This window comes from Onychostoma macrolepis, chromosome 16, assembly GCF_012432095.1.
Source record: "Onychostoma macrolepis isolate SWU-2019 chromosome 16, ASM1243209v1, whole genome shotgun sequence".
Classification (NCBI taxonomy): Eukaryota; Metazoa; Chordata; class Actinopteri; order Cypriniformes; family Cyprinidae; genus Onychostoma; species Onychostoma macrolepis.
The window spans coordinates 22,140,192-22,166,178 of NC_081170.1; the positions used below are offsets into that span (position 1 = coordinate 22,140,192).

General features: G+C 35.7%; 2 protein-coding genes across 2 annotated transcripts in view; one reads left to right on the top strand and one right to left on the bottom strand.

The window, feature by feature from the left end:
• Window positions 1-1,391, bottom strand: part of fhod3b (formin homology 2 domain containing 3b) — a 181,231-nt gene extending 179,840 nt beyond the window's left edge. The window contains 2 exon segments of the mRNA XM_058746369.1: window positions 425-961; window positions 1,281-1,391. Of these exon segments, the coding sequence (XP_058602352.1) occupies window positions 425-589 (165 nt within the window). The 5' untranslated portion in view covers window positions 590-961; window positions 1,281-1,391.
• A 156-nt stretch (window positions 1,392-1,547) lies between these two features.
• Window positions 1,548-16,413, top strand: slc6a19b (solute carrier family 6 member 19b). The gene is made up of 13 exons (XM_058746376.1): window positions 1,548-1,670; window positions 5,009-5,385; window positions 7,862-8,002; window positions 8,230-8,367; window positions 8,456-8,637; window positions 10,675-10,785; window positions 11,171-11,283; window positions 11,430-11,558; window positions 11,995-12,151; window positions 13,649-13,853; window positions 13,984-14,143; window positions 15,325-15,487; window positions 15,597-16,413. Exons 2-13 carry the CDS (start codon window positions 5,187-5,189, stop codon window positions 15,837-15,839), a joined length of 1,941 nt encoding a protein of 646 aa, XP_058602359.1. The 5' UTR covers window positions 1,548-1,670; window positions 5,009-5,186; the 3' UTR covers window positions 15,840-16,413.
• Window positions 16,414-25,987: the final 9,574 nt, after the last annotated feature.

A 25,987-nucleotide genomic window follows, 5' to 3' on the forward strand; every position in this document is an offset into this window, starting at 1 on the left:
AAGTATTAGTATCTAATGACACTGTAGCACTTTATTTTACAGTCGTGTTCCACATGTACTTATTATAGTAATTACAATAACTGGGTAATAACCAGGTACTAATTCTAAACCTAAGCTTAACCTATGTGCCTTTACCAGTACTTTCTTAAGTAAGTACACAACCAATAAATCAAATAGTAAATAGAAAATAAGCATAAATGGCATAAGTACTAATGGCATAAATATAAATGCTAGTTCTAAGTTTTAGGCAGTAATTGTTAAAAAGGCTTGCCATAGCCTATAACTGCATGATGCCCTCCAGAATTACTGCAATAACAAAACATTTGTCCCACTGCATCAGATATAGATGTAAATACCTCTAATAAACACAGTCATTTACAGAGAGTGCATAAAACTATGTTTGCTTCAGGGGTGTCTGTCATACCTTGTGTGGGGCTTTCAGAAGTCTGTGAACTCCAGCGATCTGATTGATGAGCGGAATATCCTCTCTGAATGTGAAATGTGGGGGTCTGGTCGGCTCAGGAAAATTTGTGCTATTAAATGGATCAGTATCATCTAAGAACTGCACCCTGCATGCAAACGTAGCCATGATACATCCATACACGTCGATTTGGGAAAAGTCGGTACAACAACAAAAAAGTATAGACCGACTAAAAAATCCTTTAGATCAGACGCAGTGTAAAAGTGTCAAGGATCCAGGTACGCTCAGTCCTACTGCGATGTCCTCTGTTAGTGTTTAGTGGTTTCTATATTTCTACAGTAGTTTATCGCAAGAGGAGGGCCGGTAATATCCAAGGGCATGTCGGGCAGGCAAGGTGCTGAGGCAGACTGCTGCAGACGGGACGGGACATCTACAGTCTGTCTGATGACTACAGCGATGCAGTACGTGAGCGGGATTGGGGGACTCCCTCCAGTCACAACAGTGACGGGATGAGAGCAAGAGCCGGAGCTCTGGCGACACCTAGTGGTGAAATATATATCACAACTTGTTCATATATTAGCCTATGTATGCCTAGCATAAATTTTATCTACTTAAAAAATAGACTTAAAAACATACTTAAGGACAAACAAAGAGTTTTAAAAATGTTATTAATAATAAGTTTATTAATAGGCCTATTAGGCTATATTATCTGCAAGCATGCCTACATTTTTTCCTACAAGTGCACATCCAATATGATTAACAACAACAGCAATAATAATAATAATTTCATGACAAACTGCAACATAACTTTAAAAAGTTATTATGGTAACCATAACTTGGAATACAATACTATAGATACCTGTAATCTGTGATTTGGCTGAAATACTGATATGGTTCGCATTTTAAAATCACTTGCTTAAACTCTCACTTGAGCAAAATGGGACTTTGAATTTTGTTCGGGTGTTTTTTTCTTTTTCTTTTTTTTTTTGTGTTTTTTTTCTGAGGTCCCTTATAAAAGCACATCAGCACTGACAGTAGGCCCAAACATGAACTATGCTTAGTAAAAAAAAGAAAAAAGAATCTGTTTCAGCGTCAGACGCAACTTTTTGGCTTCATCCCTGGTTGGGTGGATTTGCATTTTCCATCTCACATAAACATGTCCCAAGACATTAATCTCTTCCTATACGCAAACATAACGGAGTTAACTCCTATGATGACGCTAATAACAGGCAGCGAGACTTTCTACCCAGTGAGTGCTCTTTTCTTCCCATATTTTGTTGATTGTTTGACTTTCCCTGTCGCTCCAGACAGTGCCCCCATCATGTGTGGCGGAGTAATATTTAGGCGCGTGGCCTGAACAACAATCGGATCCGTTTTATCCATCTTGCGCATCTCATCTTGCGTGCGTCTCAAACCACCTGCTCATCAGTTTTTAAGTGATTATCGTGTTACCGCTGGCTATCGCTAGGGGGCAGTGTAAACAAACAGAAATATTGAAAACAGATATACTGACAGAATAATATATCTGACCACCAGCTATGGAGTTTTGTCCTCTGTAGGTGACATTATGTTTTAGCGATTTCTCTGAGACGTTACATGTCACCGTTTTAAGTCTGGATGTCCTGTACAGAGCACATTCAGGGCTTTTCAGAGATACCAAATGATTGGATGTTTCACCATGACCACTCCCTCTCCTTGGTCTTCAAAAATGGCTGACATTAATCTAATTTTCAAATTGTTTGTCATAAATCAACATCTCAGGAAAATGTTAAGGGGTTTCAAATCAAAATATGACCTTCTGTTGTGAAACAGGACGTGGATTTCATACATGTCCACTGTAGAGGACACCAGGACTTAAAACATTACACATTTTGAGACACAACAAATGAATAGAGAAAAAATTATATATCAATATTCCTATTAAATATTATATATTATTATGAAAATCTTGCTAATTATTACTCCCATTATTGCACTTATTTGTTCATTCTATGTTGTCCCAAAAACACATTAATATGCAAATTAGATACAGTTTATAGAGACATTGTATTTGCATATATTGGAAAAACTCGTTTACACACATTTTGCATAAAGAAAAATGGCTTTTAAAAATATCTTTAGTTGAGAATCATTGTCATATAAAGTTTGGTATAAAAAAATTATAACTAGTTTGTGATTAAAACAAATTGTATTTGCCTTTTTATGTCTATTCATGTCTTTTTGTTTTTAAAATGATGTCCTTGTCAGTCCTGTCTTGTGTTTCCCCTCCTCTCGTGCCCATATTTGGTTTGTTCCTGTTCCTGTCATTATGAGTTCTTTAGTCTCCAGCCGTGTTTGATTTGTTCCCCACCTGTTACAGTTCTCAGTTTGATTTCGTTCCGTTCATAAGCCCTGTGTTTCCCTGTCGTCTTGTCGGTTGTTAATTGTTACTCGTGTGTCCTGCATTCCTGCAATTCCAAAATAAAGTCTATGTTGGAAGAAACTCCTGGTCCCCGCGTTTCCCTGGCTCCAGCAGGACCGTGACAGTCCTCTAGAGGACATGGCATAACATATTAATAAAATATCACTTTTCAAAAATGTTATTTTTTCTTATGCTCTAAACAATGTTAACATGACAAAATACTAAATTCACAAAACAGTTCTTTCTGGTAGTCAGGAGGGTATAACAACTCTCAATGTAACACTCAAAAACACCTTTCTTATCTAAATTAACTGCATCTGATCAGTAAACTACAGTATAAGACCAGTTAATCGACATTATATTTATATAGCCTACAAATGTATTTTAATAGGCTACATATTATTATTATTATTATTATTATTATATAGCCTACATAAAATACTGAAATTGTGTACACTGTAAAAAAAAAAAAAAAAGTTGAGTCAACTTAAAATTTTAAGGCAACCAGCTTCAGCAGATTTTTGAGTTTGCTCAACTTATTTTTGTGGGAGATTCTCCAATTTTTGTTGTATAAACTTAAAACAACACGTTGAGAAAACTCAAAAATCTGCTGAAGCTGGTTGCCTTAAAATTTTAAGTTGGCTCAACTTTTTTTTTTACAGTGTATGAATTTAAATTAAATGTAAATTTAAAACGCAATTCAGCAAAATCTCTTTTCAAGATGTGGTATTTTAAATATATTTTTGTAAAATCCAAATAAGCTTTACAGATTTTTTCCCATTTGTTCAGGGACTCATAATTCCATTTCTGTTCATCAAATGCCTGTGAGACATGTTTAGTTTCAGTTGTTTAATTTTTTTATGTTAAAACAAATATTTACACGTTAAGAAATTTGCTAGAAATAAAAGCAGTTGAAGCACTTTATATACATCTTAACAGTTTATATGTACAGTATACAGTATATACATGTAGCTGTGTTATTGTTAATTTCATAATCTTTCTGTCTTTTTTCTTGCCATTTTATATCTAATTGGTAACTTATCTACAGCAGATAATTGATTATTTGCATTACAGTAATGCTTAATCTTTACTCAAACAACGTCTTTAGCAAATATTTGATAAAAGCTCCTAAAAAATAACACCTTTGCTCTAAGCGGATTTGCAGAAGGTTCAGTAAACTTTCGATAAACTTTCTATGTCTTCAACTGTGTAAAAAAAAAAAAAATCAAATAATCAGATAGCCTAATGTTAAAAAATTCAAGTCGCCACAGCAGTTCCAAAACTTCCAGAAAATGATTTAAAAAATAAGGAATTTTAAGATTATTTCATTATTATTTACACTTTCTGGGGAAAAACTGTAGAAAAAAGTGTATGGTTATTTTCTGCCATAGGTTTTCGCTTAACCCTAAAATACAACACAATGCAAAAAACAGGTAAAACATCTGAAAAATCTATATGGAAAATTCCTTCATATTAACACAGTACTTTGAACCCCATTTTACAGACTTTTCTTAGAGTCTGTAATGTTTATGTTATTTATTTATCCTTCACTATCTTTGCAGTAAAACAGGAGAATCATGACGTGTGTGTGTTGTGTGTGTGTGTGTGTGTGTGTGTGCGCGCGTGTGTGTGTGTGTGTGTGTGTTTCTTTTGACCTTTACACATTAAAGACCTTGATGCAAATCAGTAAAAAACATTTTGCCATTTCTATTTTTTTTAAAACCAAACTCACCACAAACTTAAGAAGCAGAAGTTGTCATCCCTCCTTCATTTCTATATACATGAATAAGAAAAAACGTGATTTGAAAGTTGCTGATGAACACGAATTGCAAGTGTTTTGATAAAATAATCAGTTTTCACACATGAATTACAGGAAATAATCACAAAAACATCATCCCTTATCAAGCGAACTGCTCTTAATGACTCAACGAAAACTAGATTATACTGCGCTCTTAATAAATATATTATCTGTCAAGTGACTTTTTTCTACTCTTTGTGTGCTGATGGGACTGTTAAGGATCTTTTACTTACCTACAAAGTGTCGTAAAAGATCATTATCTTTAGTTATTAACCGTAAGAATGGGTATGCAGAGACATGTGCATGTAATCAGATTCTCAGTCTCTGATAAGACATTAATTATTGCCATGCACAGAGTCTCAGTCACAGCCCTTCTTTTCACATTCAGCTGACAGGACATTTTCCCCATCTTCAAGACACTCCATGACTCACTGGCCTGGTGGGACGATGCCAAAGTTCACTATATATACTCACTGCATCCACTCAAGACAGTCCAACAGCTCCCTGCTTGTCGACACCATCAGAGATTCCCCCACAGATACCCACCACAGGGAGCCCAGGATATCATGAAGCTGAAGCTGCCGAACCCAGGTCTGGAGGACAGGATCCTGAGCCATGATGAGCTGGAACGGCTGGAGGTGGAGGAGGCTGGAGACAGACCCAAGTGGGACAACAAAGCCCAGTACATGCTGACCTGCGTGGGATTCTGTGTGGGTTTGGGTAACGTCTGGCGCTTCCCCTACCTGTGCCAGAGCCATGGAGGAGGTGAGTGCTTGCTGGGGTTTCTGAGGGGCTGAACTGTGGTGAATCTGGGCTCGAACCATCGAGAGGTTCTAAAAACATCTGTGAAAATAGGGCACAATATTTTCTATATTCATTTACAGGTGTTTTACCTCTTTTCAATTTTATACTGCATTGCGTTGTGCTTTATAGTTAACAGAAATGTCCGTAAAATTAATGGATAATGTCCTGCCAGCACTTTTTCTGTCATTTTACAGATTTATCTCTGATAGTGTATATAAAATGCGCTGCAATAATCAACAGTTTATTTACAACCTCTAATTTTTTTATACAAAAAAATAATTAAATGTGACCCTGGACCACAAAACCAGTAGCACGTAGTATCAGGGACGGATTAAAGGGGGGTTCAACTGAGGGGGGCCTTTAATCAGTCCATGCCAGGGCACGTTGCGTAATAATCCGTCCCTGCATAGTATAATTGTATAATCAAGTAGTAGCCTATATTTGTAGCAATAGCCAACAATACATTGTATGGTTCAAAATGATCGATTTTTCTATTATGCCAAAAATCATTACGATATTAATTAAAGATCATGTTTCATGAAGATATTTTTTTTATTTTCTACCGCAAATATATCAAAACTTGATTTTTGATTAGTAATATGCATTGCTAAATACTTCATTTGGACAAATTTAAAGGTGATATTCTCAATATTTATATTTTTTTTTTTTTTTGCACCCTCAGATTCCAGATTTTCAAATAGTTGTATATTGGGGGGTTTCAACTGAGGGGGGCCTTTAATCAGTGCATACCCGCTGCATACTAATCCATCCCTGCATAGTATAATTGTATAATCAAGTAGTAGCCTACATTTGTAGCAATACCCAACAAAAATGTTCCTGTCCTTGTTTAGTTTGATTATTAGTTGATTCCCTGCACCTGTCTGTCCCTCATTATCTTGTTTTTATAAGCCCCAGTCTGTTCAGTTAGTGTTTGTCGGGTCTACATGTGTCTATGTGTGTTTGCTCAGCTCCAATAGTGGATTATCTCCTGTGTTTTTCTTCATTAAAGATAAAGACTACTCTGTGCCTCGAACATTCCTCCCGCCGCAGTGTAACGTTACAACTATGAAATAATCTAATAATAATAATAATAAGAGAACATTATTATAGTATATGTATTTTGGAGGGGGGGGGTGCAGCAAGGTAATGATTTGCCAATTTTAATATGGTGAAACTATCTTAGCCTGTGATCAACAACTGTTTGCATTTTCTACTTTTCAAATGTTTTTATGCAAATTTTATTTAAACCGTGTTCCAGATAAAGAAGTTAAATCTTAAACTTTTCTTAAAGGAAAATCCATCGTAAAAATTTTTTTTTTTTTTTGAACAAAGAGTCAAATAGCTATAAACCAGTTCAAACTGTGTTGTGTGAGAATTAATTAAACAAATATCAACTTTATATCAACCTTTACACAAATGATGCCCCTCAATTTTGGTGTTCACCACGACCAACTCTTTTGCCCTTAATTGTTTTTTTGTTTTTTTTAGTTAGTGTACCAAGCGATAAAATATGAAACATTTGATGTGTCACGTAAACAAAGAAAACAATAATAAAATATTTTCAGTGCATATTAATTTTAGGAAACTATAAAATTTGCCGTAGCAGAAAATATTTAAAAATGTGTTTTACAGAACTGCTTCAATTATAATTGCTTAATTGCTTCAATAATGCAATTATTTAGAACAGCAACAAATTTACACCTTGTAAAAGTTTATAATACTAGAGTTTTCAAAATACTAAAATACTCCTGCATTAATCTGTTATGGACTTACTGGAGTAAGAATAACTATAGTGACTATGTAGCTATATTCTTAAATATGGTTATAAACTTTGATTACTCTGGTATAATTTTTTGTAAGGGATTTTCTTTTATGAGATGCTATCAAAAAGCTTTGGCTCTTAAAGCCTCATATTCATTTCCACAGGTTTCCGGTAAGTGCAATAAATGTATGTAATTTTTTTTTTTTTACCACGGACCTCAGCTCAAGGTTAACTAGACAGTGTCCCAGCCAACCATTAACTCAACTGCTGCGAAAATGGCTGACAATGGCATCTGTTGCAGAAACGACTTTGCTCCTTTTAAGTATCCAAAAAAAAAACAACTGTAAATGTAAATTAATTTACAGCTGAGTAACTATATTGTTAATATAGCCTACTATTTTGTACAATCTATTAAAGGCATAGTTCGGCCAAAAATGAAAATGCTGTCATCATTTACTCACCCTTTAACATGTTCAACATAAAAGAAGATATTTTGAAGAATATGCAGTCGATGTCCCCATTGACTTCAGCAGTATGAAAAATGTATTTGTAGTTGTATTTACAGATTATATTTGAGATTATAACACATCTGTGGTGGAAAACACAAACCACAAGATGTGACAAGCATCAGTGATATATTACATGCTAACGAAAATAATATTTATTTTCTTTCAGGGGCCTTCATGATTCCCTTCCTGATCCTGCTGGTTTTTGAGGGAATCCCTCTTCTCCATCTGGAGTTTGCCATCGGTCAGCGGCTAAGGAAAGGAAGCGTTGGGGCGTGGAGAACTATAAACCCCTACATGCTTGGAGTTGGTGAGCAAAAAATTTAATATTATATTAAGTATAGAACAAATAATATAAATCGTAGGCAAATAGATGGGGTTATAGTATTTTATTTTATTTATTATTATTATTTTGGAAGAAATCGATATTTGTATTCAGTGAGAATGAAATAAATTGATTAAAGACAGTTCTAATTGAGTATATGTTGAACATGTTGAGTATGTGATCTAAGCAGGTTACTTCCTGTTCTGTTTTAGGTATTGCATCTATGTGTGTGTCTTTTCTGGTCAGTCTGTACTATAACACCATCATAGCCTGGGTCATGTGGTACTTCTTCAACTCCTTCCAGGAGCCTCTGCCTTGGAGCCAGTGTCCCATCAACGCCAACAGGACAGGTACAGTATATGCGCACCGTGAGGAGGAACTAAATTCTGCATGTGTTTATAAAAATGCTACCATGGACATTTTGTTGATTATTGGCAGGACTGGTTTCGGAGTGTGAGAGGAGCTCACCTGTGGATTATTTCTGGTATCGTGAGACTCTGAACACCTCAGCAGCTATAGATGAGACAGGAGGTCTGCAGTGGTGGATGATCCTCTGTCTGATCTCGGCCTGGGGAGTGCTGTACGTCTGCTGCATCCGCGGAATAGAGACGACTGGAAAGGTAGAGCTGCTCTAATAACAGCACTGATGGAAAACAAGAACATTTCAGAATCTGAAGCAGATTTACAATATATTTATGAATGATGTCACGTTCATAGCTTTTGTTCATTTGCTAAACCAGTTTCCCAAATGTGAAGGAACTGCCGGGGGTTCATGAAATGTAAAATTAAAATAAGATTACAGCGTACATCCTCAGTTTACAGGAAACACTGCTTCTCACATTACATATACATATATATATATATATATATATATATATATCTACATACAGCATTCATTCATTCATTCATTTATATATACGTTCATTCATAACAACTAATTATTAGGTCATATGAAACAAAAATATATGGGAATATACTGTAAAATATCTAAATAATACATTTCCAAATACGTATGTAAAACTATTGCTTATGGTTTTCACACACACATGCACACACACACACACACACACACACACACACACACACACACGCACGAGCACACACACACGCACGTGCACACACACACACACACACACATCCATTTATGTACCATTTGTCCAAACACAACAAACAAAACTCTGTAATTTGTCATTCTATCAAATGAACGTGGTATATTTTCGATTGGCCCTAAACTGATAACTATTCGCTTAATCATACACTCAACACAGGAAATGCAGTTTTCCTAATCATTTACACATTTATCACGATTGCTTTAGAGTAATAATAAAAGGGAAAGTATATACAAAGAGCAAGAACAAATTTGCATAATAATAATAAAATATAAATTAAAAAATATAATAAATAAAAATAAAAATGGGGAGGTCTTTAAGGTCTATAAGGCAGTAAGTAGACTTTAAGTTTTGTATTTAATTACAATATGATGTAGTGTAGATAAAATGCAATGAAATTATCTACCATATGTAAATGAAAGGCAAGATCAATAATTCAGGATAATACATGTATACAGCAAACACACACACACACGTGTGTGTGTGTGTGTGTGTGTGTGTGTGTGTGTACAGTAGTCAACATGTCAAAACATGTTCATCAAAGTTGACCTAAAACCAAAACAATACCCATTCTTGTCTTAGGACAACTACAGATAGATGGATAGATGGATAGATGGATAGATGGATAGATAGGTCGATAGGTCGATAGATAGGATACATATCTGTAGTTATCAGAAAAGTTTGTTTGCACAATCTGCACAAACAGATTTTAAGTTTAAAGGAGTGATTAGTTTTTCAGATGGGTGATAGGAGTTGGAGAACTATTTTTTTTTTTTTTTACAACTATGTTTTTTTTTTTTTTTTTGCTAATATTTAAGGAAATATATTTTCTTTGTGTAAGGGTCAAGTATTATTATTATTTTTTTATTCTACCGGACAATTGTAATTTACAATAGTAATATATTTATATCTTAATTTGTATAATTAGAGTAAAACAACAACAATAATTATAGCTTTATATATGTACGTTTCTATAAATGTACATATAATAATTTCTATAAACAAATTCTATAAATAATTTAAAAATCAAAACAATCAAAATAAAAGTCTTTAAAAATATATTAAATATATGTGAATGTGACATTAAATTATTATTTTTTACGTCTAAGGGGTTCGACTGACAAAAATGTTGGGAAGCCCTTTGCTAATGTATAATCATTAATGCTCAAGTAAGACAGCTTTACCAGCGAAACAGTACTCCGTACAGTCAAAGGTTATACCTTTTTTACATCGTGAGAATGCTATAAATGCATGTTGAAATAAAGATCACAGTGATGTAAGGACACATGCTTGTAAAAATGTCCAGCACAGAACAGCTTTACAGCTTTACAGCTCTTGTGAACAATTAAGCCAACAATTTTGCTTGAACTGTTGCAATAAAAAGGATTAGAATTCCAGAATGTCAACGTGTTTATCACTAAATCAAGAGCCACAAAACATAGTTTGAACTCACTGTACCAGACCTAAACTATCTGTCATCAGATTGTCATCAGATATGATATTCACACTCAGATTAAGGTTGATTTTCCTCCTCTTTTCTCTTTAAAGGCTGTTTATGTGACGTCTACGTTGCCATATGTAGTTCTTACAATCTTCCTGATCAGAGGACTGACTCTGAAAGGATCCATTGATGGCATTAAGTTCCTCTTCACTCCAGATGTGAGTATCAAAATCAAACAAATTCAACTTTCATAAGTTCTAATTAGTGCTGTCAAACGATTAATCGCGATTAATCGCATCCAAAATAAAAGTTTTTGTTTACATAATATGTGTGTGTACTGTGTATATTTATTATGTATATTTAAATACACACATGCATGTATATATTTAAGAAAAATATGTTATTTTTAATACATAATATAAATATATACAGTACATGTAAATATTTTCATAATATATACTGTATGAGTGTGTATTTATATATACATAATAAATATACACAGTACACACAAAAATGTTTATTTTGGATGCGATTAATCATTTGACAGCACTAGTTCTAATACAACCAGTACTCTCATAAAACACAAAATTGTGTGTTTTGCAGCTAAAGGAGTTAGCAAACCCAACCACATGGTTAGATGCAGGTGCACAAGTGTTTTATTCATTTTCTCTGGCTTTTGGAGGTCTCATCTCCTTCTCCAGCTACAACTCTGTGCAGTAAGTTCATGTTTTAAGGGTTTTTGTGTGTTGAGGCTGCTTTTTCACCATAAACATATTCTTATCGTCAGTTAAAAATCCCACCCAACGTTTACTGCAGACACCTCAGTGATTAACAGATTAATTATTCGTTCTCTTTCCAACAGCAATAACTGTGAGCAAGATGCAGTAATCATCTCCATCATTAACGCCTTTACCTCGATCTACGCTGCCACTGTCATCTACAGCATCATTGGTTTCAGAGCTACAGAGAGATTTGATGACTGTTTGAGTGGGTGAGTGTTTGGTAGTGTCACAACAATATCATCTGACCTTCTGTTTTGGGAAAAAGTGATTCATCACAATTCCACAGATAAGTAGACATTCACTTGAGTGACTCAGTTGTTGATACTTTGAGTATCTATACTAGTAAAGTATTGTATATTGTATACTATTGTATTGTAGTAACAATACAATAGTATTTGTTAATCTTGATTAATGTTATTTCTACATAAACTAATATTTTATATTTAACATGAAACGTTTATATTTTGAATGTTATTTTATAATAACATTTCTTAAACATTATAAATATTTATAAAATATAAATGAACCAAGAAAAAGTTACTGCGTTATGATACGTAATGCATGAACTATTCTTAAAATATTACAATAGTGTTAGAATGCATTTAAACTCCATTCTGAAGCACTTATCTTAACTATGTCCTGCAGGAACATCTTGACTCTTCTGAACACATTTGATCTGCCAGAAGGAATCATCACTCAGGGCAACTATCAAGAGGCCTTCCACAGCCTTAACAGAACAAGCCCTGATATCATTAGCAACCTCAATCTTAAGACCTGTGATCTAAACAGCTTCCTCAGTGAGGTACAGTACACGAATGGGTTATACAGCCTGTTTATTCCAATACCAAGTTCTTCCAAGACTAACCTATATTGGTGTAAATATTTATGTCTCTAATAAATGAATTATTTTGTTCTTTCTGGGGATAAAATGTGTAATTATAGCCATTTATCTTTAAAAGTTTTAAATTCAACGTTAACATTAAATAAACATAAACTACAAAAATGTATTGTTTTGTTTATTATTATTATTATTAATAATAATTATTATTATTGTACAAACAACTTCTAGTGTAAGGTTACACTAGCACCATGGAAATGTATTTAAAAATGTCAAATTTCTTTAATGTCACGTCTTATAATATTTTTTTACAAATAAAATCACTAGTTTAAAGCATTTTTATGTGAGGATCTGCAATGTAAGATGAGTATTATTACTATCACTATTATTATCATGAGTATTAATCGCGATTAATCACATCCAAAATAAAAGTTTTTGTTCACATAATATATGTGTGTGTACTGTGTATATTTATTATGTATATAAATACACACACATACAGTATATATTTTGAAAATATTTACATCTATATTTATATTCATATAATTTATATTATAAATAAATATATTTAATATATAAAAATTAAATATTTTTCTGAAATATATACATGCATGTGTGTGTATTTATATATACATAAGAAATATACGCAGTACACATACATATATTATTTAAACAAAAACTTTTATTTTGGATGCGATAAATCGCGATTAATCGTTTGACAGCACTAGAGAATTATTATTATCATTATCAAGAACTAAAGTTACAGCATTTCTTTAGTTAAAGTTTAGGCATATCCTCTGTAAGATTTTTACACGGTAAGACTATAAATAGTTATATTGTGAAATATTATTACAATTTAATATTACTGTTTTCTATTTGAATATATTTTAAAATGATATTTATTTCTTTTCAGCAGCCATTATTCCAGTCTTCAGTGTTGATTTGCTGTTCAAGACATTTCATATAATTATCAATATTGAAAACAGATATATATATATATATATATATTGTTAAAACCATGATTTGTTGATGAACAGAAACTACAAAAGAACAGCATTTATTTGAAACAAATGTGTTTTTATTTATTTATTTAATTATTTTCCCCCCCCACAAGTGTCACTTCCCTGTTGATAAAAACAGCATATGCTGGTTAGGTATGTTTTGAACCATGGTAGCTGGTTAGCTGGTTTAAACTGGTCCTTAGTTGGTCATGAGCTGGTTTAAGCTTGTCCTGAGCAACTAGCCAGCAACTTGGACCAGTTTAAACCAGCTCAAACCAGCTTCCATGCTTCAAAACTTACTTAACCAGCATATGCTTATTTTTTCAACTGTTTTTTTAAATCAATTGAATGGATCATTGTTGAAAAGGAATATGTTGTTTCTTTCTTAAAAAAAAACAAACTAATATTTCAATACAGTATTAAGGGACAGAAATAATCCAGCAATTTCCTACTTTCACAGGGTGTAGAAGGAACAGGTCTGGCCTTCATTGTGTTCACTGAGGCAATCACCAAGATGCCACTGTCTCCGCTCTGGTCTGTTCTGTTCTTCATCATGCTCTTCTGCCTCGGTCTGTCCTCCATGTTTGGCAACATTGAGGGTGTTCTGGTTCCCCTGCAGGACCTGAAGGTCTTTCCCAAAAGCTGGCCTAAGGAGGTCATTTCAGGTATATAAAGTAGACTTACTTTGTGATCATCATAATATGAAGAATTCATTGCAGATTTTACAAACCTCCATCCAAGTGATGATATTGTTTCAGAAGTAGTTTAAATTTGCCTCTTCATTGTTCACAACAGGGATAACGTGCTTGGTGTGCTGCCTGGTTGGGCTGATATTTGTGCAGGGCTCAGGGAACTATTGGCTTGCCCTGTTTGACAGCTTTGCCGGATCGATTCCTCTCCTCATCATTGCTTTCTCTGAGATGATTGGAGTTGTGTATGTCTATGGGATAGACAGGTAGGTTGGAGCCTAAGTTTAGCAGTTAAATATTATTTAAAGGAACAGTTCACCCAAACTGAAAATTTGCTGAAAATGTACTCACATCAGGCCATCCAAGATGTAGATGAATTTGTTTCTTCATCAAAACAGATTTGGAGACATGCTCGCCAATGGATGTGAATGGGTGCCGTCAGAATGACAGTCCAAATATCTGATAAAAGCATCATAATAGGGGCGTTCACTTCACAAGACATTAATCGATGGACTGGAGTCATGTGAATTACTTGTAGATTATTGTGATGTTTTTTTAGCAGCTGTTTGGACTCTTATTATATTATATATTAGCCATCTTCAAGAAACGCCTAAAAACACATCTCTTCCATCTTTACTTGACCCTCTAATACTAGCACTCTCTATTCTATTTCTATTCTCTCTACTCGCACTCTTTACAATACCACTTTAACACTTGCACTCCTTACAATGCTTGCTTTCTTTTTATTAAAAAAATAGAGCCTCTTACACTAGCATTCTCTATTTTATTTCTATGTACTTGTTTTCTTTTTATTTAAAAAATGATCCTCTAACACAAACATTCTCAATTCTTTTTCTTTTCTTTCGACTTTTCTTTTTTGTAAAAAGAGAGCCTCTAACATCTACTTGTTTTCTTTTTATTTATTATATAAAAGAAACCTTGCTACGTGTACTACTTTAGGTTAACTGAGACTTGTCATAGCACTCTTTTGTTGGTTCTGATTGCTTCTGTTTGCTTCTGTTGTCCTCATTTGTAAGTCTCTTTGGATAAAAGCGTCTGCTAAATGCCAAAACGTAAATTTAAATGTAAATGTTATTCTGACGGCACCCATTCACTGCAGAGGGTCCATTAGTGAACAAGTGATGTAATACTAAACTTTTCCAAATCTGTTCTGATGAAAAAACTAATTTGCCTACATATTGGATGGGCTGAGAGTACATTTTCTGCAGATTTTACAAAACAAACAACACTTACAAAACAAAATTATTAGAATTGGTTATAGGACGTAGAAGAGTTACATCTTAGTACTGCCCTTAGAACAATTTAACCACGTATCAGCAATTCAGAGATGTTTTCATATTGACTAGACAATGCATTTATGACTTTATTGTTTAGATAGGGCTCACTTGAATCAGCCATAGAATATGTTATCTTCTGTTATGTACAGGTTCAATGAAGACCTGATTTTCATGATTGGACATAAGCCTAACATTTTCTGGCAAGCCACATGGAGAGTCATTAGTCCCCTCATCATGTTAGCCATCTTCATCTTCTACTTCTCCACCATCGTCACCAAGGAAATCTTCTACAGTGCCTGGGACCCTGAATCGGTGATTAATCAATTGTTTAACATAAACTTCTTGTTCCAAAAAAAATAAATAAATTGTAATTTGTAAAGCATTCATTTGGAATTAATTAAATGATCTTGTTCTCATATAGGAAAACTTTCCAACCCTAGAGAAGAAGCCATATCCATCATGGATCTATGTAATAATCTTTCTCCTGGCTGGGGTCCCGAGTTTGTCTGTACCCTGCACTGCTGTTTTCAGAGCCATACGGGAATACTGCTGCAAGAAACATCCCAGTGCCCCAGTTCAAGAAATTGATTCCGAATCATATAAAGTTCATATACAGGATGAAGAGCTGAAGTCACAGAAATCTGACCAAAAGTTCTTCACATGAGATCCAATTCAAAGTTGTCTAGTTTTATACATTCATAGGTTAGAAAAATGCCTTTTCCAGAACTGATGGAATATTGGTATTATTTTTGCCATTGTCCCTTAAAAATATTTTGTCCAAATATTTGTCTAAAATGTCATAGTGGTTCCAGCTTTTGTGTTCCGAATTTCCAAGTGTGTATGGTTAAAGTAAGATATTAATTAGGGCCTGCTGAGATAAAAATATTAAATTGCTCATTATATTAGTAATATATATAATTGAAAATATATGTAAAATTAGAGTGATATAAGGAAAATAATAAGATAATTATGTGCCATATTTGGTAGTTGCATATAGCGGAGACTTTTTTTTATTTATAGGTAAATGTATTTATTTTTTCTAACAAATAATGCCAACTAATTTTTTCTTTTTGAATATAGAGAAACTTTTTTGGACCAAACTGTTTTTTTTTTTGCCAATGTTTCACTTTTTTTTAAACGTTTCACTGATTTTGAGAGTAACATATGGCCATGTTTCTTGTAAATGCAATAAATATTTATCCATAATAATAAATTTTTTTTAAAAATGTATATTTGTCTCATTGCATAATTTTCTCATAATCTGTTACGATGATTATTATTCATACTTGTTGGAATCAGCCATTAGGACAGTACTGTACATTTCTTTTCATTGATATTAAATGAAATCCTGCAAACATCAGGCTCTGAGACACCATTAAAGCACGTGAGGTTGTATTAAGAGCCCTTATAATATCAGGCATATATCACGTCTTGTGTATTTAGAGCACTGAGGATAATAGGTGATCTTTAACCAGTTGAAATGCAAAAACAAAACAATTTTTAACAGATTGCTTCCTGGTGAAGTTTATCACCAGCCAATCATAAATAGATAAATAATAAAAGAGTAATCCATTTACAAAATCCAGATATTTCTGATTAATTAATAATTAATCATTTTGTTTTTACCATACGCGTATGTTTTTCTGAGCAACATAGTAAGTAAAGCACGTCTGTTTATGGTGGTCAAGATAATAAACTTGTATTGAGCCTTTTAATAATATATGAAGATAAGTTCCCATTTTATAATTTGAGATTAATTATGTTCTTCTTTGGTCTAACAATAAGTGGTAGACTATATCATACTTACAAATAAAAACAACAACAATACAATTAAAGAAGAATTTGTAGGTCAAAATTAATAGATATATAGCAACATGAAACCTAATTCATTTTATAAAGTATACCAATTTTGGACTTTTAAATTTTATTGTTTTGTTATCTGAAGTATGCTGAGATAAACATTCATTATACATTTATATATATATATATATGAATAAATATAAAAGATGTACTTTCTTAATGATTACTAATATAATTAATGGAAAGATGGCAAAATTGAAATGTATTAAACATACTTAATAAAAACAATAAAATATATGCCAATATTTTCTGTAAGATAAGTAAATTAGCCAATTTTGTTTAAATGAAGGATTGCAGAAATGAGTACACCCTAGATTTAATTCAGTAAATATATAATATTCTTGTACTTAGTATGTCCTCCTTCTGGAGGAAATACTAAGTACAAGAATATTATACATTTACTGAATTAAATCTAGGGTGTACTCATTTCTGCCATCTTTCCTTTAAGTATACTGCTCTGACCCTCTTGCAGAGGTGTAAAATACTTGAGTAATTGTACTTGATTACTTTACTTAAGTATTACTTTGGGGGATTTTTACTTTATTCAAGTACAAGATTTTTAGTCCGTGTAATGCAAGGGGACAGGACCACTTCAGAAACCACACAAAGTGAACACGACGGTCAAGTTTAAAATATTAGTATTTGTAGTTTTCTTACATATGCCTACCGTTTCACTTAAGACACTGATTCATTAACAGGGTGTCACAGGTTGGGAGGAACGAAGACCCAATTGCTGGCAAAAGGAATCTTCTTTATTAACAAATTACAAAATAAACAAAAACACAACTGAAACCACCCCGAAGGGGAAAAAGCCAGAATAAACACAACCACTGAAAACAAGACATACACAAGGCACAGGGCAGACATAAGTCACAGGCATACCTGGCACAAAAGTGAGACAAACGAGCCCAGAACAAAAAACACAGGGAGCTTAAGCAGGGACGGCAATCAGGAACACAGCTGGGGCAAATTAAACAATAATGAGGTGAGTGGAGTTTGGGGAATTGAATCCGGGAGACAGTGACCTCTGGTGGTGAGAGGGAGCATCGTGGACCCGGATTCATGACACAGGGGTTGTATGAGTTACTGTCATATTCACTTTGTGTAGTTTTGGAAGTGTCATTTTTGGAAGTACCATACTTGTCTTATTATACGAAGAGAGTTTAGTTTAGTTTAGACGATTTAGATCTTAGTTTGTGTTCATCTGATAAATAAAAGTCATATATATATATATATATATATATATATATATATATATATATACAGTATATATATGGGATGGCATGAGGGTGGAAAGGATGGAGTTTCCTTTTAATTCATTTCCCTGCAATTTTGTGTGTGTGTTCCACTGTGCTGCATTTTAATTGTTATCGCTGCACTAGATATATGTTTGACCTGTGCCACTGCATTTTGTTTTGTTTTCTCCCTTTAACCAAAGTACTTCTACTTTTTTAATACTTGAGTACAATTTAAAGTTGTATTTTTTTACTTTTACTCAAGTACGTTTTTGGCCAGATACTTGTACTTTTAATTGAGTAAAATTTTCACTGAGTATCTTTACTTTCACTTGAGTAAAATTTTTGAGTACTTTTTACACCTCTGCCCTCTTGGCACTGAGTGTACAAGTTCATGACAAATTTTCACATCTGTCCTGTTTAACTCCTGGAGGACAACCTCCTTGAATGCTCTGGTCTTTAATGGGGAGTTTTGCTCAGATCGTCTCTACAGAATCCCCCACAGCTGCACAAGAGTGTTAAGATTGAGTGAAATTCATGTGCACTGAAGGATTTTCACCTTGGGAGAATGAATATCTTCATAGTCATGCTGAAAAAATGCCCAATAATGCAAGGAATGAGGGGAGGGTAGCATCTTCTGTTTCAAGTTTTTTGTATTACATCACACAGTGGTGTGTGAATTCATGACAGTATTGCTAAAGCACAACTCCCTCACACCTTCAGCACTCATTCATCCCTATAAGAGCTTTACTACCACTGAACGTCACTGTGGGTACACTATAAAAAAAAAAAAAGAAAAAAGTTGAGCCAACTTAAAATTTTAAGGCAATCAGCTTCAGCAGATTTTTGAGTTTGCTCAACTTATTTTTGTGGGAGATTCTCACATTTTTGTTGTATAAACTTAAAACGACAAGTTGAGAAAACTCAAAAATCTGCTGAAGGTTGCTTTAAAATTTTAAGTTGGCTCAACTTTTTTCTTTTTTTTTTTTTATAGTGTACCCACAGTGACGTTCAGTGGTAGTAAAGCTCTTATAGGGATGAATGAGTGCTGAAGGTGTGAGGGAGTTGTGCTTTAGCAATACTGTCATGAATTCACACACCACTGTGTGATGTAATACAAAAAACTTGAAACAGAAGATGCTACCCTCCCCTCATTCCTTGCATTATTGGGCATTTTTTCAGCATGACTATGAAGATATTCATTCTCCCAAGGTGAAAATCCTTCAGTGCACATGAATTTCACTCAATCTTAACACTTTTTTTTACAGTGTACCAAGGACTTCTCACTGTACTCCTCCTCTAGCAACACCAGAACATTTTGGATGCTTTTGGATCTGAAATGATTGACTTGGTCTCTTGAGACCAGAGTATGGATTCCCAGAAGTCACTATTTTGTAAATATGGGCCTTGGAAGAGATTAAATGAGTTTATTTTGCTTTGGCTAATTCTAGTGGTGACAACAACCATGCATGTCACTTCTACAGGCTGCGTCATGCTCTGTGATACAAAGTGTCACTTTTTTCATAGCTTTTGCCGCCTTTTGCTCTTGCTCTTTTGCTCTTTTTCTAGCAAAAATTCACTCATCTCTAAATGAAAACTTAAAGTGAAGACCTGATTATTTCAGGAGCCTTGTCACAAGTCCATTGTTTTTGAATGTCGGTGCTACTTCTGCTATATTTTCACACTTAAAACAATAATTTGGTATTCCTCTTGTAACATTGTCCTCTTTTATGCTAAGAAATAAGTTACCTGGCTGTTCTTTCTCAAGTGGTTCCACTGCTGTCTGAATATGATTCAGTGCGCTATATAACACTTTTAATTGTCAGGAAATTACTTGTCTTTAAAAGTTTTGGTTCAATATACTTACCTGTTGATCAAAAATAGCCTTAAACCTATACACCTTTTCTTTTTTTTTCTTTTTTTTTTGTTTTATTTAGTAACTTTCAGGAGGGTATACTCATTTTCGCAACACAACATTTTATCACTTTGATAAGAAAATCCTATTTTGCTGAATAATATTGACATTGTTCTTTGGTAATGGATAAAGCAGGCTTGATGGAACATTATATCTCCAAAGAACCCTAACATGTCATATAAGTAAAGAGTAATTGCTGAACTTGTTAAGTTTTAGAGGGGGTGTTGTCACGCCCCTGGACTGTTTTGTTGCGTTTTTGCTCCCCATGTGTTCCCTGTGACCCAGTTTCTTCCCAGTCTGATTGTGTTAATTTGATTCCAGGTGTGTCTCCTTAGTTCCTTGATTGTCCTGTCTTTAAAACCCCCAGTCCTTTCAGTTAGTGTTGGTCGGTCTTTAAGTGTCTACCCTGCCTGTGATCTGTGTTCCTATTTTGATATTAAACTCCCGTGTTGTGAAATCCTCGTCTTCTCGTTCCTGGTTCCCGTGCTCCCCTGTGAGCTGTGACAGAAAGACCGACCCAAAATACAGTAACATACGTGTTTATACTCTCCGTTTTGTTTCCGTTTTTTTCCCAGTGGTTTTTCTTTCCGTTGCGATCCCATGGATCCCCTCGTCCAGCCAGAATTCCTCCTCCTCCTGCTGGAGCAGGGGGAACGATCTCTCGAGGACCACACCAGACTGTTCCTGATGATAGGTCATGCCACCAGCTACCCGGACGGCGCGTGCAGAGCGCTGTCGTCCGAGGATGGTCCTCGAGAGGATTTCGCCGCCTTCGTGGAGTGGATTCTGGTGAGAAATGGATTGCCCCTCACCGTCTCTCCTGAGGATGATCTCACCAGATCCACTCCAGACCCAGAGCCCAGCCCGCCAACTCCCCGCGGTGCGGCGCATCAGCCCGAGCCCACCGATGACGGAGAGCCATTTCCCGCCGCGATCTGCGAGCCAGCGCGAAGCCGAGCGACTGAGCGGAAGATCGCCCCGGAAGTTGAGCCCAACACGTCAGATCAGGTGCGAGAGCCGGCGACAGTGCCCATCGCGAGGGAGCCAGCCGTGGACGGTGTGAGCGCGGAGTGGAGCTCCGCCCCCTGCACCGTGGCTGAGGGTGAGCTGATTATCCATCTGGGGCTGCTGGACATGGAGGAGGATTTGATAGACTGGGAAACTGAACTGGAAGTCGAACTGCCCCCTCTCCTCTCTCCGTCATCCCCGCTGGTCCCGTCCAGCCCTCCTTCGTCCCTGGTTCCCTTGTTCAGCCCTGAGGGGGCTTCATATCGTCCAGTGCCCGCTCCTCGAAAATGCCCTCCAGTGCCTGCTCCTCGAAGATGCCCACCTCCCACCCTCCCACCCGCTCCTGCCTCCTCCACCGTTGTCATCTGGCAGCCCCTCTGCTCGCCCTCAGCCCACCATCAGTGCGGTGCGAGCCCCATGGGACTGCCATCCTCCAGCGTCGCCGGGGCTGGAGTATCCCTCACCTCCGCCTCCAACCTCCTCGGCCCGGACTCTGCCTCGGCCCGTTGTCCCAGCGGCTCCACCTCGGCTCCTAGCTCCCTCGCCTCCACCGTCCATGCCAAGGATCCGGGGGGCCAAGGTGGAGCCAGAGCACTCGGCTCCCTCCGTCGGCTCCACCGTGGGCCATCATCATGGCTGTGGCCTGGGTCCTGCCAGGCTCCTCCTGCTCCGGGTCCCTCCGGTCTCCTCCCTGGCTCCTCCCTCCTTCGTCACCTCCCTGGTCTCTGTCAGCCGGCCCCCTCCCGGTGGTCCGTCCTCCTCCTGAGCCTCTGCCTTTGTTCCCACCCGTTTTCCCCCCCTCTGTTGTTCCACCGTGCGAGGACGCACCTTCCGGGAGGGGGGAGTAATGTCACGTCCCTGGACTGTTTTGTTGCGTTTTTGCTCCCCATGTGTTCCCTGTGACCCAGTTTCTTCCCAGTCTGATTGTGTTAATTTGATTCCAGGTGTGTCTCCTTAGTTCCTTAATTGTCCTGTCTTTAAAACCCCCAGTCCTTTCAGTTAGTGTTTGTCGGTCTTTAAGTGTCTACCCTACCTGTGATCTGTGTTCCTGTCTGCATATTAAACTCCCGTGTTGTTAATTCCTCGTCTCCTCGTTCCTGGTTCCCGTGCTCCCCGTGAGCTGTGACAGGTGTACTCATTTATGCTGTGCACTGTAAATTAATCTGAAGGGTTCAAGGTGTTGCATGCTAATATCTTGTTCAGATATTGTTCGGATGTCCATAATATAATCATTAACATCATTGTCTAAAACAGCACATTGTAAATGATGGCCATAAAACCTGTTTTGACTAATAATTAATTGTAATAATACCAGGGCATGGCAATAAAAACGAACATAACTAAATGCAAACATCAATGTTGATTATGTGTTGAATGAGTATGGCGAGTGTTTTACAGTGGGTACGGAAAGTATTCAGACCCCCTTAAATTTTTCACTCTGTGTTATATTGCAGCCAGGGCTGGAAATGGGGGTGGGGGGGGGACAGAGTCTGGGGAGTGAATTTCGAGGGGGGACGGCGTTTCATTTCCAACTATTTGGAAATTAAAGTGATTTCTATATTTTATTCATTCAAAAGACTATGAAAGCGATCCCAGTTCTGCATATAAACGTAGCGCTGTGTTTATGGTTCGCTGCGCAATGCCGTCTTTTGCCATTTAATACCTGCAGACTGCAGCCAATAGAAATGCTTCTCTATCGCTGCGCGTGCTGCTCCTCACAGCACAGACCGTGAAGGCAGACTGCAGTTGTTGTCATTCATTGTCACAAACAAAGTGTAGAGAGATGTAAATAATATATTAAGTGTGCAGTGTAGACAGCTTCATTCATTAAAATAGAAGTTTGTGAGATAGCGACGAACGGAGGGTAACAGCTTTTTAATGAGAGTTTGCAAATGTGAAATTGAATTTATACAACAGTTTTTGATTTTATACAAAAGTTAATATTAAGTGACTTACATTTTAGGAACATTGTTGTCTATTTTGCTCTATTTCGTCAACAAAAATATATTTAAAAAACAAAGTCACAGCTGAGCCTCTGCGCAAGTCTTTGACACAGCGCTGTTTCGTTTATGAATGAATCTTTGCTTTTGAACAAATCTAGTGAGTCAATGATTCAATGACATAGGCTGCGTCCGAAATCGCATACTACTTGTGTAGGTACTACATTTGAATTCGAACGTACTACTCGACCGTTAAAAAAGTACGTTCTATATAGTATGAATGAGGGTAGTATGAATGGAATTCGGACGTACTACATCCGCCATGTTGATGTTGTCACGTGTCATGCATCTTCACAACAGCGCAAAAATTTAAAGAGCCCACTTCACTGCGCAAACATCGTTAATGATTTAAATTCTTAACGCTTAACGAACCGTCTATTTAAAGAAAGCAGCGTTAACAAGCTGATGTACTACAATGAGGTTAACATAACTCCATCTGATCGGTAATGATTAGAGATCTTTTTACACACAATTCACACAATAGTTTAATCTGTTTGTTAAACCCTCAACAAGTCAGCCGTTTACTTGGATGATGTTAAACAAGTACAAGTTAACCACAATGAACAACAATGTTTTTCCTTGAGGTTTTTCCCTGAGGTACTTTACACTTGAAGACAGCCGCGTCGCGGCTTTCCGCCATTTTTCGAATATGACGCCGCCTCTCCCGCGGCCTCATGGGATAGTAAAGTGTCCATCATATGCCTACTACAGAATTCGGAAGGAAGTAGTAGGTCATCCGGGTACTTCTCGCCTACTATTTTCGAATACTATGAATTCGGACATACTACTCGCCTCGCATACTGTTTTTCGCATACTATATAGTAGGGAAGTATGCGATTTCGGACGCACCCCCATTCATAAAGAGAGTCACTTGCTTCGTTCCTAAATGAATCAGCCGTTTGAACGAATCGATTGAATGAATGATTCAGTGACAAAGAGAGTGACTTCATGCCACCTACTGGCAGTTTCTGTTTCATTTTTAAAGTAATTTAATTCATTGAAATTTATATATTTAAAACATTAATCTCATAACATTGTTATTATGAGATGCATTAATGGCACCTCTGAGTCTTGTCAAAAATTTCTTAAATTCTGTAAATATTGCTTAATGCATTTGTGCTCTTCTGTGCCATGCAAAGATTAATTGTTGATGCTGATTTCATTTGACTGGAAACTTATTCTTCTGTTATATCTTATTATTTTCATTTAATTTATTGTTTAATTAAACATTTTTGATAAAAGTTTATAAATCAAATTTTTTGGGCACAAAAGATGACATGCATTTAATAAAGTTAGAAAAATGGCATTACAAAGGTTTAAAAAAAAAAAAAAACTTTAAGGAGTCAAATATCAATAGAAAGGTTAATTTCTAGGTCATTCCTGAGATTTGTTAATATTTCAGTCCCCCAGAGTTTCTAATGTGGTGGTTCACCAAAATGAATTGTTAGAAGCTTTTCACAAAACTTTGGGATGCCCATTATAATTAATAAAAATAATTATTGCATTTTTATATTTTTAGCATAAAATAACGTCTTATATCTATCTTGAACCAAGCATTTTGTAATGTCCCTGAGTTTGTACTTAGAAAATTAATAACAAAATGTCCATAGTGTCTGTGATTTTTGGCAACAATGTAAGCATTTACTTGTTCCTTTCTTGTAAAAAATATTTTTAAAAAAAATGCAAAATATTTGATAAAAAAACAGACTGTAAAGTTATGTCTCTCAGTCTGAACTCAACCCCATCACACTAACCATTCTTTGCCCATAATAATTTAGTCTCCACTCATATGTGACTTCATTCAGGTCTCTTTAATAGTGGTGCAGAAAATGGTTAGTGGTATCATACTTTTTATTCATATTTTTGAGGCATGTTATGGTCAGGGAGGGCAAGCTTAACAACTCAACACCGTCATATAAAATTAAGATGGAAAATTATTACTTTTACAACATTTTATTTTCATTCATAAGTATATACAATGTGTTTATTTTATTGCTGCCATATATGGTCTACTCTCCTATGCTACATGAGCAGCAGTGACCATTTTGTGTGAAAAACCACAACCCCGTCACAAATATATGTATTTCTCATTGTTACAGGGTTGTAAACTTGTGACAGGGTTGAGTTATTTGCTTCATTTATTAATAATTTTAATGAAAAAATATAAAATAGTTATGGTTTCAGTAAATATATATACTCCAAAATCATGACAACTCATATTTTTGTTTTAAATAGAATTTTTGACATAATATGTCCACTTAAACGTGGACAAGCATCATACATCAGAAACTGTGCCCACATTTGCAGCAGAAAGACAATGTTGGCCATGCAGATATGTTGACCCAGAAACAAGGGGACAATATGAGAGAGAAACAAAACCAAATGATACAATGCACTTATTGTGTACGTACATGTTTTTACATTGTACTTATATTTTTAAAAATACATATATGTAATTACATCTGTAATTAATTTATGCAATTAAATTTATAATTACACTGTTGACCCATCCCTTACACCTTAACCCACCCTTAAACCTACCCATACCACCAAACCTGTCCCTAACCTCACCCGTATCCCACCTCAATAGCAGCAGAAGTGTTTTTCAATACAACATGAACACAATAAGTACATTGTATTTATTTTTTGATGTAAGTACATAGTAGTTAAGGCCACCTAATATAAAGTGTGACCAAAAATTTTAATTTAAGGCAATGTATCCCTTCAAATGTGTTACAGTCTTCAACCCCATCATACCTTGTCACATTAATATTTTTAGAAAAATATAGGAAAG